Genomic DNA, 13,805 nt, shown 5'->3' on the forward strand with positions numbered 1-13,805 from the left:
CGGACTGAAGCGCCTAGAACCGCTCGGTCACCCTGGGCGGCCGTCCAACACATGTGCGATGGTATTCATGCTGGGCGATCTGGTTGGCCAAAACATTCGATCGAACTGTCCAACATGTTCTTCAAACCAATCGCGAGCAATTGTGGCCCAGTGACAGGGCACATTGCCGTCCATAAAAATTCCATCTTTGTTTGGGAGTACGAAGTCCATGAACGGCTGCAAATGGTCTCCAAGTAGCTGGACATAAACAGTTCCAGTTAACGATCGGTTCAGTTGGACCAGAGGATCCAGTCCATCCCGTGTGAACACAGCCAACACCAACTTGCACTGTGCTTTCTTGACAAACTCGTCCATGGCTTCGTGCGGTCTGCCATCGTGTCTTACCAACTGAAATCGGGACTCACCTGATCAGGCCACGGTTTTCCAGCCGTCTAGGGTCCAATCGATATGGTTACGAGTTCAGAACACGAGCTGCATGCGATGTTGTGCAAATAGCAAAGCCACTCGCATCGGTCCTCTACTGCCATAGCCCACTAACGCCAAATCTCGCCGCACTGTCCTATCGAATACGTTCGCCGTGCGCCCCACGTAGATTCCTGTGACTATTTGATACAGTGTTGCTTGTCTGTTAGTAGTGACAACTCTAACCAAACACCGCTGCTCTCAGTTGTTAAGTGAAGGCCGTCGGCCACTGCGTTGTCCGCTATGAGAGGTATGAGACGTATTCTTGTCACAATCTTGACACTGCCGATCGCGGAATACTGAATTCCCTAACGATTTTCGAAACGGAATGTCGCGTGCGTCTAGCTCCAACCACAGTTCTGCGTTTAATGTTTGTTAATTCCCGGTGTGCGGACATACTCATGAGGGAAACCGTTTCACATGACTCACCCGAGGACAAAAGACAGCTCCGCCAATGCACTGTCCTCTTACATCTTCTGTAGGCGATACTACCGCCATCTGTTGATGTGCGGATATCGCTGTTCCATGCCTTTTGTCACCTAACTACGACTCACTGGCGCAGGCGGAGCTGTATGCGGATACATACCAACAACAGATGACTACGCCCCCCACGGAGGATGGAGATGATGCACTCCACCGTGCAGAGGAGGCCACAGCGGCGGAATGGGAAGCTATTCGGGACGCCCCGACTAACACTATGCCCCGGCTGACAACGCCGGAGGAAATTCGGAGGATTATCAAGTATAGCAAACACACCTCACCTGGAGCAGATAGAATCAGCAATACGGAATTGAAACACCTCCCGCGAAAGCCTGTTGTGCTTCTCACCCGGATAGTGAACGGCTGCCTCAGGACTGGATACTTCCCAGAGGCATGGAAGATTGCCAGAATAGTGCCAATACCAAAACCGGGCAAGGATCTCTCACACCCTGACAGCTACGGACCCATAAGTTTGCTGCCGACGCTGGGAAAGGTACTGGAACGTGTCCTACTGAAACGCATGCTGGACATCCTTGTGGCACACAACATCATCCGACCGGAGCAGTTTGGCTTCCAGGCGAAGCTATCGGCTGAGTTACAACTACTGCGCATCACAGAATCTATCCAAGACAATTTCAACAAGAAAAAACATACCATTGGAGTCTTTCTCGATATAGAGAAGGCTTACGATAAAGTATGGCGACGCAACTTCATCGTCAAGCTCCGACGTACCACTCCCCTACCAGACTGCTATTTAAAACTTATCGACAATTTTCTTCAGGATCGCAGATTATATGTTCGCATTGATGACAAGAATTCAACAAGACGGCCTGTCCTTGAAGGACTTCCACAAGGATCGGTCATCTCTCCACTGCTGTTTAATTTATATATTAACGACCTCCCGACGGTGCCACATGTTACTGCCAGTTTCTATGCCGTCGACACAGCGCTCCTGACTGCAGGCACCAGACTGGATCACCTCGTCACACGGATGCAGCGCCAACTAGATTTAGTGGACCACTGGACCCACATGAACCAAATAACGGTCAATGCGGAAAAAACCAAAGTTATTGTCTTCACACGTCGGAGACCCATCGTCAGTGACCGCCTGCGGATATCAGACCAGCCACTCCCCTGGGCAACAACTGTAAAATACCTGGGAGTGCATCTACACGCCAAACTGTTGTATAGTCATCACATTATGGAGAAGAAGACGTCTGGCCTCAAAATGCTGGGAGCTCTCCTCCCCTTTCTGAAGAGCTCATACCTCAGCCAACGCACGAAACTCCAGTTGTACCATGCCACAGTCGAACCATCTATTTTGTATGGATCGACCTCTTGGGGTACTACGTGTGCCATTAACTACAAGAAGTTACAGGTTGTACAAAGCAGATGCCTACGATGGATCACAGGAGCCCAATGGTGGATCCGAAATCATGACATTCATCGAGCCTTAAGCGAATCTTACCTCTCAGACAAGGTCAAGGAGAAGGCACGAACTTTATTTCGGAAGTTGGACATGATACGTGACAGTACACCACAACTCACCACAGTAGGTACGGTAGAACCCTTACGCAACCACAAATATAAAGTACCGAAGGCGATAGTATTTGAGCCTCCGTAAATGATATACGTACGTAATTCTCCATAATTGAAGGACATAAAGTCCTTTAGCACTTCTACACACATGTTTTCAAACACACACCAAAAGCAGCGAGTAAAAGGCCCCTTCTGTGTGCCCAAACTAAAGCTGAAAGAAGAATAAATAAATAAAGAGAAAATTTTTACCCCTTCCATTCCCTACAGAAGTAAAAATCAACGAAGTTGATCAGACTTCAGCACCACCACCAAAAAAAAAAAAAAAAAAAAAAAAAAAACACCTAAGTGTATTCATCGTCTATGTCAGCAGCACTATAAACATCATGCCGCCTTTGTTCTTTAATGAGGTTTTAACACATCTTTGTTTCCACTGGATGAACATGTCTAAACAAGCTATAATTATGTTTAAGAAGTACTTTATAGTTAGACTCATGTTTTATGGATCATATGTAGGACTAATCGTAATGATGTAAAACGAGCCATTTTACAAAATGTTCAAATGTGTGTGAAATCTTATGGGACTTAACTGCTAAGGGCGTCAGTCCCTAAGCTTACACACTACTTAACCTAAATTATCCTAAGGACAAACACACACACCCATGCCCGAGGGAGGACACGAACCTCCGCCGGGACCAGCCGCACAGTCCCACAGTCCATGACTGCAGCGCCACTTGACCGCTCGGCTAATCCCGCGTGGCGAGCCATTTTATATTTATTTATACAGATTCATATGTAAATATGGCTACACACTGACCATTTACAAGTGGATTTTTTGTTTTTTAAAGTATAGATGTGAATTAGTCATTCTTACCCACCTCTTATTACACATTAAAAAACTATAAATTGTCAATGAGAAACGTTTTCAATTTGTTATCAAGTTTAACTTTACTGCCAGTCACACATTTTATATTATTAAGAAGACAATCAAAATTTTTGGTAGCAGCATTGTGTAATCGATTTTTGCTAAAGACAGTTCTCATGTAGAATAAAGAACGTAATTTTTTCTGCTATTGTAATTATGTATATCACTGTTCCTTTTGAAATGTAGTGGGTTATTTGCTAGAAACATCATGAAGGAATTTGAAATTTATGGAAAGTTCCTATGTGACTATAGTGCTGAGGTCATCGGACCGTAGGCTTACACACTACTTAAACTAACTTACGCTAAGGACAACACACACACACTTGCCCCAGAGAGGACTTGAACCTCCGATGGGGAGACGCGGGAACCGTGACAAGAAGGCGCCCTAGACCGCACGGCTTCCCCGCGTGGCTTATGAAGGAAACATACTGTGAAGCAGCAGTGAAAATGCTTAACTTTTTCAACAGATGTCTACAAGATGATCTTGAGTTAGCACCACTTATTATTCTCACAGTACGTCTTTGACCAATGAAGACTTCCCTTGTTAAAGATGTATCACCACAGAACGCTATTCCACGTGTCATTATTGCTAAAAAGATGCAAAATATTGTCGCAGAAGAAGCTGAGTAGCACCGTGGTAGTCCGCCTCCGTAGCGTAGCGGTAGCGTAGCCGACTACTACGCTGGGGGCCCGGGTTCGATTCCCGGCAGGGGACTGGATGTTGTGTATCATTTATCATCATTTAGACCGGCACGGTGGCTCAGCGTGTTCGGTCAGAGGATTAGCTGCCCTCTGTAAAAAAAAAAAAAAAAAAAAAAAAAAAAAAAAAAATGGATCAACGACGAACTGACACGACGTCCACCCTGAGCAGATGCAACTGACTAAAACGAAGAATATAAGATTAAGAAAAAAATAGTGTAGTGATTATGATACTAAACTGTTGCTTGGAGGGTCGTGAGTTCAAAACTCATATGAACTACACAATTTTAATTTCTATATTCTTTTCTGCAAAAAGGTGGGAATTTAAGGAGGTGGGACCTGGATAAACTGACAGAACCAGAGGTTGTACAGAGTTTCAGGGAGAGCATTAGGGAACGATTGACAGGAACGGGGGAAATAGATACAGTAGAAGAAGAATGGGTAGCTTTGAGGGATGAAATAATGAAGGCAGCAGAGGATCAAGTAGGTAAAAAGACGAGGGCTAGTTGAAATCCTTGGGTAACAGAAGAAATATTGAATTTAATTGATGAAAGGAGAAAATATAAAAATGCAGTAAATGAAGCAGGCAAAAAGGAATACAAACGTCTCAAAAATGAGATCGACAGGAAGTGCAAAATGGCTAAGTAGGGATGGCTAGAGAAGAGATGCAAGGATGTAGAGGTTTATCTCACTAGGGGTAAGATAGGTACTGCCTACAGGAAAATTAAAGAGACCTTTGGAGAAAAGAGAGCCACTTGAATGAATATCAAGAGCTCAGATGGAAACCCAGTTCTAAGCAAAGAAGGGAAAGCAGAAAGGTAGAAGGAGTAAATAGAGGGTTTATACAAGGGCGATGTACTTGACGACAATATTATGGAAATGGAAGAGGATGTAGGTGAAGACGAAATGGGAATACGATACTGCGTGAAGAGTTTGACAGAACACTGAAAGACCTGAGTCTAAACAAGGCCCCTGGAGTAGACAACATTCCATTAGAACTACTGACGGCCTTGGGAGACCCAGTCCTGACAAAACTACCATCTGGTGAGCAAGAAGTATGAGACAGGAGAAATACCCTCAGACTTCAAGAAGAATATAATAATTCCAATCCCAAAGAAAGCAGGTGTTGACAGATGTGAAAATTACCGAAAAATCGGTTTAATAAGTCACGGATGCAGAATACTAACGCGAATTCTTTACAGACGAATCGAAAAACTGGTAGAAGCCGACCTCGGGGAAGATCAGTTTGGATTCCGTAGAAATGTTGGACCACGTGAGGCATTACTGACCCTACGACTTATCTTAGAAGCTAGATTAAGGAAAGGCAAGCCTATGTTTCTAGCATTTGTAGACTTAGAGAAAGCTTTTGACAATATTGACTGGAATACTCTCTTTCAAATTCTGAAGGTGGCAGGGGTAAAATACAGGGAGCGAAAGGCTATTTACAATTTGTAAAGAAATCAGGTGGCTGTTAAAAGAGTCGAGGGACATGAAAGGGAAGCAGTGGTTGGGAAGGGAGTGAGACAGGGTTGTAGCCTCTCCAGGATGTTATTCAATCTGTATATTGAGCAAGCTATAAAGGGAAAAAAAGGAAAATTCGGAGTAGGTATTAAAATCCGTGGAGAAGAAGTAAAAACTTTGAGGTTCGCCGATGACATTGTAATTGTGTCAGAGACAGCAAAGGACTTGGAAGAGCAGTTGAACGGAATGGACAGTGTCTTGAAAGGAGGATGTAAGATGAACATCAACAAAAGCAAAACGAGGATAATGGAAAGTAGTCGAATTAAGTCGGGTGATGCTGAGGGAATTAGATTAGGAAATGAGACACTTAAAGTAGTAAAGGAGTTTTGCTATTTGGGGAGCAAAATTACTGATGATGGTCGAAGTAGAGAGGATATAAAATGTAGACTGGCAATGGCAAAGAAAGCTTTTCTGAAGAAGAGAAATTTGTTAACATCGAGTACAGATGCAAGTGTCCGGAAGTCGCTTCTGAAAGTATTTGTATGGAGTGTAGCCATGTATGAAAGTGAAACATGGACGATAAATAGTTTGGACAAGAAGAGAATAGAAGCTTCCGAAATGTGGTGATACAGAAGAATGCTGAAGATTAGATGGGTAGATCACATAACCAATGAGGAGGTATTGAATAGAATTGGGGAGAAGAGGAGTTTGTGGCACAACTTGACAAGAAGAAGGGACCGGTTGGTAGGACATGTTCTGAGGAATCAAGGGATCACAAATTTAGCATTTGAGGGCAGCGTGGAGGGTAAAAATAGTAGAAGGAGACCAAGAGATGAATACACTAAACAGATTCAGAAGGATGTAGGTTTCAGTAGGTACTGGGAGATGAAGAAGCTTGCACAGGATAGAGTAGCATGGAGAGCTGCATCAAACCAGTCTCAGGACTGAAGACCACAACAACAACAACAACATATTCGGTTCGACTACATTCTAGAAGTATCCACAAATGTCAAGAATCAGTGTACTGGAATTTTATGTAGCTGTATATATACCGCATGTGTTCTGGCCGGAGACAGTTCGCTCCGCGCTCTTGTATGTGCAAGTGCTGAATAAACCTTCGTTAAGTAAAGTTAGTTTTGTCATTCATCTAATTACACCTTCTTCTACAGGACAATATATCAGCGTACTAATCTGTCTCTCTTCAAGATTTGCAGTGATTCTAAGTGCAAATGTTGATGAACTAACTTGTTTTAGGAGTTCCTAAATGTGCCGTTTCGCACTTAAATTCTCACGAGTATGGACACCTGACAATTCTGAAAATTCCACTGTAGTTTTTATTCCCTCAGCATGCGTTGCAGTTATAACTGATGTAGTACCTCTAGATGTCTACAGCCAAGCATTTTGTCTGTCTTTGAAACAGTGAGAGACCATTTGCAGAAAACCAACCACTAATACTGTGAACAACATTATGAATAATTTTCAGTATATTTACTCTGGGTGATGAACTATGACTTTGATTTGAATTGGCGTTTTATCTGGAAATAAATATGCAGCCAGTCGCTGTTTTACGATTTATTCGACCATGGACATGTTTTCGAGCCACTGCAGGCTCATCATCAGATGGAGGTTATGATGATCATTATGCTGTGGACCAAGTGTAGCTGTGCTGATGATGCTGGTGGAAATGATGGAAATTTAGTAATCAGTGACGAAACGTTTACGACCCTCAAAGATTTTAATGTTTTAGGTACTTGCAGTGCACTGCCTTGTAGTAATCATATCAGATCTCTTCCTATAATGTGCATTATTAAGCTATGTACATTACAGGAATAGATCTGATATGGATACCAAAAGGTAGTGCACTGTAAATAACGAAAACATTAAAATCTTTGGGATTCGTAAACTACAAAATTTCCGTCCTTTCTGGCAGCTGCATCAGCACTGGATCTTCCTATACTCGGTCCACAGAATAATGATCCTGTAACACCTACATATGATGATGAGTCTGCAGTGGGCTCGAAAACATGTCCATGGTCGAATAAATCGTTAAAAAGCGACTGGTTGCATATATATTCCCAGATAAATCGCCAATTTACCTTTTGTCCTGTCGCTGTATGAATGCTTGGATTACTTGCAATACTAGTATCTTCTGAAAAAAGAACTCATATTGCTTGTGTTTTATTAGATGGAAGATGGTTTACATTCATGAGGAACAACGCGGACGTAACATCGAGCCTTGTGCAACCGTTTACGTGATTTCTCCCCAGTCAGAGTAATCACCCCTGATTACATTGGCTGAATTACTAACTTCGTGCGTTCCATTGGTTAGCTGTGGAGGAGGCTTGCAGTGTCAGAGAAACTGGAGCTGTCAAAAGATGGTGATGATGTTGCCGTGGTTGACACGAGACGCTGCGGTGGATAATGCAGCGTGCTGTACCACACGCGAGCCGCACACCGGAAATTCGTGACGCACAAGTGACACAGAGAGAGTTGGGGAGGGGATGTGAATGAGAGCGCCGAGACAGGCAGGTAGCTGGCACATAGACACGCGTAGAGCAGCAGTCGGCGGCACGCGACCTAGCCACAGAGCGGCGCAGCGCCGGCAGAGTGCAGCATAGAAGACGCAGACGTCGACATGGCCGGCTGCTGGCTGTTCCTCGCAGCTATTACCGGGCTCCTGCTGGCAGCCGCCGCCGCATTCGCCGCCGCGGTCACTCCACAGGTAAAAAACACGCGTGTCTCACACCATACCACACCACACCACAGGGCCCCCACTCTCTCGACTCGAAAACGCTCTCGAAGAAATTCTCGCAAATAGAACGTGCAGCGTTAAGCTACTTGTTGCCACAAGGGAACTCGAACTTCTAGGGGTACTCTACAGCCGTCGAATAAAGTAGTGATTTTTGTCGCCACGGTTATCTGAAGCAGTGCTGTCCATAATCCTTTGAAGAGCAGTTGGTTAGTTCCATGTTCCATTACTTATAATAACATCTACATCTACATAGATACTCCGTGACGGAGGGTACCCCATACAACTACTTGTCATTTCCTTCCCTGTTCCACTCGGAAATAGAACGAGTGGCAAACTACTATCTGTATGCCTCCGTATGAGCCCCAGTTTCTCGTGTCTTATCTTCGCGCTCCTTAAGCGATATGTATGTTGGAGCATTAGAATCGTTCTGCAGTCAGCTTCAAATGTCGGCTTTCTAAATTTTCTCAATAGTGTACATGGGCAGTGAGATGAAACAAGGTTGTTGGATTCAGCATAGGTTTCAAGCCTTTTCTTGGTCAGCAGCTTTAACTGGACATAAATGCATCGGTTCTGAAAAGAAGGCAGCTTGTGTCACGTAGGCACAGCGGAAGTTCCTCTGGGAGAAAACTTGCAAAGATTTGACTAGGCCTTTGAAGTAAATTTTTTAAACCAATTCCCTAAAATACACACATCAAAAAATGGTTCCGAGAGTTCCGGAACCTGTACAGAAAATTGGAATAGAGATCAAGCACGTCCTCTTGATGCATGCCTGTACTCAAGCATCAAGGCTCTGTTGGTACAGATTGTTCCACTCCTCTACGGCGATTCGGCGTAGATCCCTCAGAGTGGTTGGTGGGTCACGTCGTCCATAAACAGGCCTTTTCAGTCTATCTCAGGCATGTTCGATAGGGTTCATGTCTGGAGAACATGCTGGCCACTGTAGTCGAAGGATGTCGTTATCCTGAGGGAAGTAATTCACAAGATGTGCACGATGGGGGCGCAAATTGTCGTCTATGAAGACGAATGCCTCTCCAATATGCTGCCGATATGGTTGCACTATCGGTCTGAGGATGGCATTACGTATCGTACAGCCGTTACGGCGCCTTCCATGACCACCATCGGCGTACGTTACCCCATACAGCGCCACCCCTGAATAGCAGGGAACCTCCACCTTGTTGCACTCGCCGGACAGTGTGTCTAAGACGTTCAGCCTGACCAGGTTGCCCCAAACACGTATCCGACGATTACCTGGTTGAAGGCATATGCGACATTCATCGTTGAAGAGAACGTGATGCCAAACCTGAGCGGTCCATACGGCACGTTGCTGGGCCCATCTGTAACGCGGTGCATGATGTAGTGTTTGCGAAGATGGACCTTGACATGGACGTCGGGAGTGAAGTTGCGCATCATGCAGCCTATTGCGCACAGTTTGAGTCGTAACACGACGTCCAGTGGCTGTACGAGAAGCATTATTCAAGTCGGTGGCATTGCTGTCAGGGTTCCTCCGAGCCATAATCCGTGGGTAGCGGTCATCCACTGCAGTAGTAGCCCTTGAGCAGCCTGAGCAAGGCATGTCAATGTCTCTCCGTATCTCCTCCATGTCCGAACAACATCGCTTTGGTTCACTCCGAGACGCCTGGACACTTCCCTTGTTGAGAGCCCTTCCTGGCACAAAGTAACAATGCGGACGCGATTGAACCGCTGTATTGTCTGTCTAGGCATGGCTGAACTACAGACAACACGAGCCGTTTACCTCCTTCCTCGTGGAATGACTGGAACTGATCGGCTGTCGGACCCCCTTCGTCTAATAGACGCAGCTCATGCAGGGTTGTTTACATCTTTGGGCGGGTTTAGTGACATCTCGGAACAGTCAAAGGGGCTCTGTCTGTGATACAAGATCCACAGTCAACGTCTATCTTCAGGACTTCTTGGAACCGGGGTGATGCAAAACTTTGTTGGGTGTGTGTATTTCTTGACTGGCTGCCAACCTGTACAATAGCGTCTACATCTACGTCTACATCTACATGGTTACTCTGCAATTCACACTTAAGTGCCTGGCAGAGGGTTCATCGAACCATTTTCATACTACTTCTCTACCATTCCACTCTCGAATGGCGCGTGGGAAAAAGGAAGTCTTAAATGTTTCCTTTCGAGCTCTGATTTCTCTTATTTCATTATGATGATCATTTCTCCCTACGTAGGTGGGTGTGAACAAAATATTTACGCATTCGGAAGAGAAAGTTGGTGATTGAAATTTCGTAAATAGATCTCACCGCAAAGAAAACCGCCTTTGTTTCAGTGGCTGCCACCCCAACTCGCGTATCATATCAGTGACTCTCTCACCCCTATTGCGCGATAACACGAAACGAGCTGCCCTTCTTTGCACTTTTTCGATGTCCTCCGTCAATCCCACCTGGTAAGGATCCCAGAGCAGAGGACAGACAAGTGTAATGTAGGCTGACTGTTTAGTGGGTTTGTCGCATCTTCTAAGTGTTCTGCCAACAAAGCGCAGTCTTTGTTTCGCCTTCCCCATAATATTATCTATGTGGTCTTTCCCATTTAAATTGCTCGAAATTTTAATTCCTAGGTATTTACGAGCGAGGTGGCGCAGCGGTTAGCACACTGGACTCGCATTAGGGAGGACGACGGTTCAATCCCGCGTCCGGCCATCTTGAATTAGGTTTTCCGTAATTTCCCTAAATCGCTCCAGGCAAATGCCGGGATGGTTCCTCTGAAAGGGCGAGGCCGTCTTCCTTCCCCTTCCTTCCCTGATCCGACGAGACCGATGACCTCGCAGTTTGGTCTCTTCCCACAAACAACCTCCTAGGTATTTAGTCGAATTGACAGCCTTTAGGTTTGTTCGATTTATCGTACACCCAAAATTTATCGGATTCCTTTTAGTATCCATCTGGATGACCTCGCACTTCTCTTTGTTTAGTGCCAATTGCCACTATTCGCACCATAGATCTGTAGATCATTTTGTGATTGGAATTGATCGTCTGATGATTTTACTAGACAGTAAATTACAGCGTCATCTACAAACAATCTAAGGGAGCTGCTCAGATTATCACATAGATCATTTATGTAAATCAAGAACAGCAGAGGGCCTATGACACTACCTTGCGGAACGCCACCGTCCTATATGCTGTCTCCTCTACAGGTGCACCACTCTTTCCTAAAATTCTCCCAATAAACCGAAGTCTACCACTCGCCTTCCCTACCACAGTTGTCACATGCTCGTTCCACCTTATATCGCTTTGCAACGTTACGCCCAGTTACTTAAACACCTTGACTGTGTCAAGCAGGACACTAGTAATACTGTATCCGAACATTACAGGTTTGTTCTTCCTACTCATCCACATTAACTTACATTTTTCCACATTTAGGGCTAGCTGCCATTCGTCAGACCAACCGGAAATGTCGTCTTATGTCTTACTACAATTACTCAACTCAGATTGCTGCCCATCCTGTCCGCGAAATCTATATACAGAACAACGGCGGTCCTATCACAGTTCCCTGGGGCACTCCTCACGGTACCCTTGTCTCTGATGAACACTCGCCGTCGAGGACAACATACTGGGTTCTATTACTTTTTAGCGACGAAGCACACTTTTATTTGGATGGGTTCGTCAATAAGCAAAATTGCCGCATCTGGGGGACTGAGAATCCGCATTTCGCGATCGAGAAGTGTCTTCACCCTCAATGGGTGACAGCGTGGTGTGCAACGTCCAGTCACGGAATAATCGGTGCGATATTCCTCGATGCCACGGTACGAGAAGGTTTTGGAAGATGATTTCATTCCCATTATCCAAAGCGACCCCGATTTGGACAAGATGTGGTTCATGCAAGACGGAGCTGACCTCCATCTACATCTACATCTACATCCATACTCCGCAAGCCACCTGACGGTGTGTGGCGGAGGGTACCTTGAGTACCTCTATCGGTTATCCCTTCTATTCGAGTCTCGTATTGTTCGTGGAAAGAAGGATTGTCGGTATGCCTCTGTGTGGGCTCTAATCTCTCTGATTTTATCCTCATGGTCTCTTCGCGAGATATACGTAGGAGGGAGCAATATACTGCTTGACTCCTCGGTGAAGGTATGTTCTCGAAACTTCAACAAAGGCCCGTAACGAGCTACTGAGCGTCTCTCTTGCAGAGTCTTCCACTGGAGTTTATCTATCATCTTCGTAACGCTTTCGCGATTACTAAATGATCCTGTAACGAAGCGCGCTGCTCTCCGTTGGATCTTCTCTATCAGCCCTATCTGGTACGGATCCCACACCGGTGAGCAGTATTCAAGCAGTGGGCGAATAAGTGTACTGTAACCTACTTCCTTTGTTTTCGGACTGCATTTTCTTAGGATTCTTCCAATGAATGTCAGTCTGGCATTTGGTTTACCGACGATTAATTTTATATGGTCATTCCATTTTAGATCACTCCTAATGCGTACTCCCAGATAATTTATGGAATTTACTGCTTCCAGTTGCTGACATGCTATATTGTAGCCAAATGATAAAGGATCTTTCTTTCTATGTATTCGCAGCACATTACACTTGTCTACATTGAAATTCAATTGCCATTCCCTGCACCATGCGTCAGTTCGTTGCAGATCATCCTGCATTTCAGCACAATTTTCCATTGTTACAACCTCTCGATATATTACAGCATCATACGCAAAAAGCCTCAGTGAACTTCCGATGTTATCCACAAGGTCATTTATATATATTGTGAATAGCAACGGTCCTACGATACTCCCCTGCGGCACACATGAAATCACTCTTACTTCGGAAGACTTCTCTCCATTGAGAATGACATGCTGCGTTCTGTTATCTAGGACCTCTTAAATCCAATCACACAATTGGTATGATAGTCCATATGCTCTTACTTTGTTCATTAAACGACTGTGGGGAACTGTATCGAAGTCAAGAAACACGGCATATACCTGAAACCCGTGTCTATGACCCTCTGAGTCTCGTGGACGAATAGCGCGAGCTGGGTTTCTCACGATCGTCTTTTTCGAAACCCATGATGATTCCCACAGAGTAGATTTCTAGTCTCCAGAAAAGTCATTATACTCGAACATAATACGCGTTCCAAAATTCTACAACATTCTGGTTCCCAGAGGCGACTGACATTGCTCTCGATTGGCCGCCATATTCTCTGGATCTGAACACATGCGACTTCTTTTTGTTGTGCTACATTAAAGACAAGATGTACGTCAATATTCCAAAAACCATTGCTGAGCTGAAAACAGCCATTCAGGAGGTCATCGACAGCGTGGATGTTCCGACACTTCAGCGGGTCATGCAGAATTTCGCTATTCGTCTGCGCCACATCATCTCCAGGGATGGCAGCCATATCGAACATGTCATAACCTATGTCCGAATATCAGTAGTGATGTTTACAAGTTGAATAAAGTGTCTGCACGCCGTAGTTTGTAACTAATTTACGGTTTCTTCATATAGTTCAATAATTGTCACCCTGTATCTG

At 44.9% G+C, this 13,805-nt stretch overlaps 1 protein-coding gene across 1 annotated transcript in view; it reads left to right on the forward strand.

The window, feature by feature from the left end:
* The first annotated feature begins 8,116 nt into the window (after positions 1–8,116).
* Positions 8,117–13,805, forward strand: part of LOC126473780 (uncharacterized) — a 226,480-nt gene continuing 220,791 nt past the window's right edge. Inside the window, exon 1 of the mRNA XM_050101047.1 lies at positions 8,117–8,285. Within this exon, the coding sequence (XP_049957004.1) occupies positions 8,199–8,285 (87 nt within the window). The 5' untranslated portion in view covers positions 8,117–8,198. The remainder of the gene's footprint in view (positions 8,286–13,805) is intronic.

Source organism: Schistocerca serialis, chromosome 4 (genome assembly GCF_023864345.2).
Source record: "Schistocerca serialis cubense isolate TAMUIC-IGC-003099 chromosome 4, iqSchSeri2.2, whole genome shotgun sequence".
NCBI lineage: Eukaryota > Metazoa > Arthropoda > Insecta > Orthoptera > Acrididae > Schistocerca > Schistocerca serialis.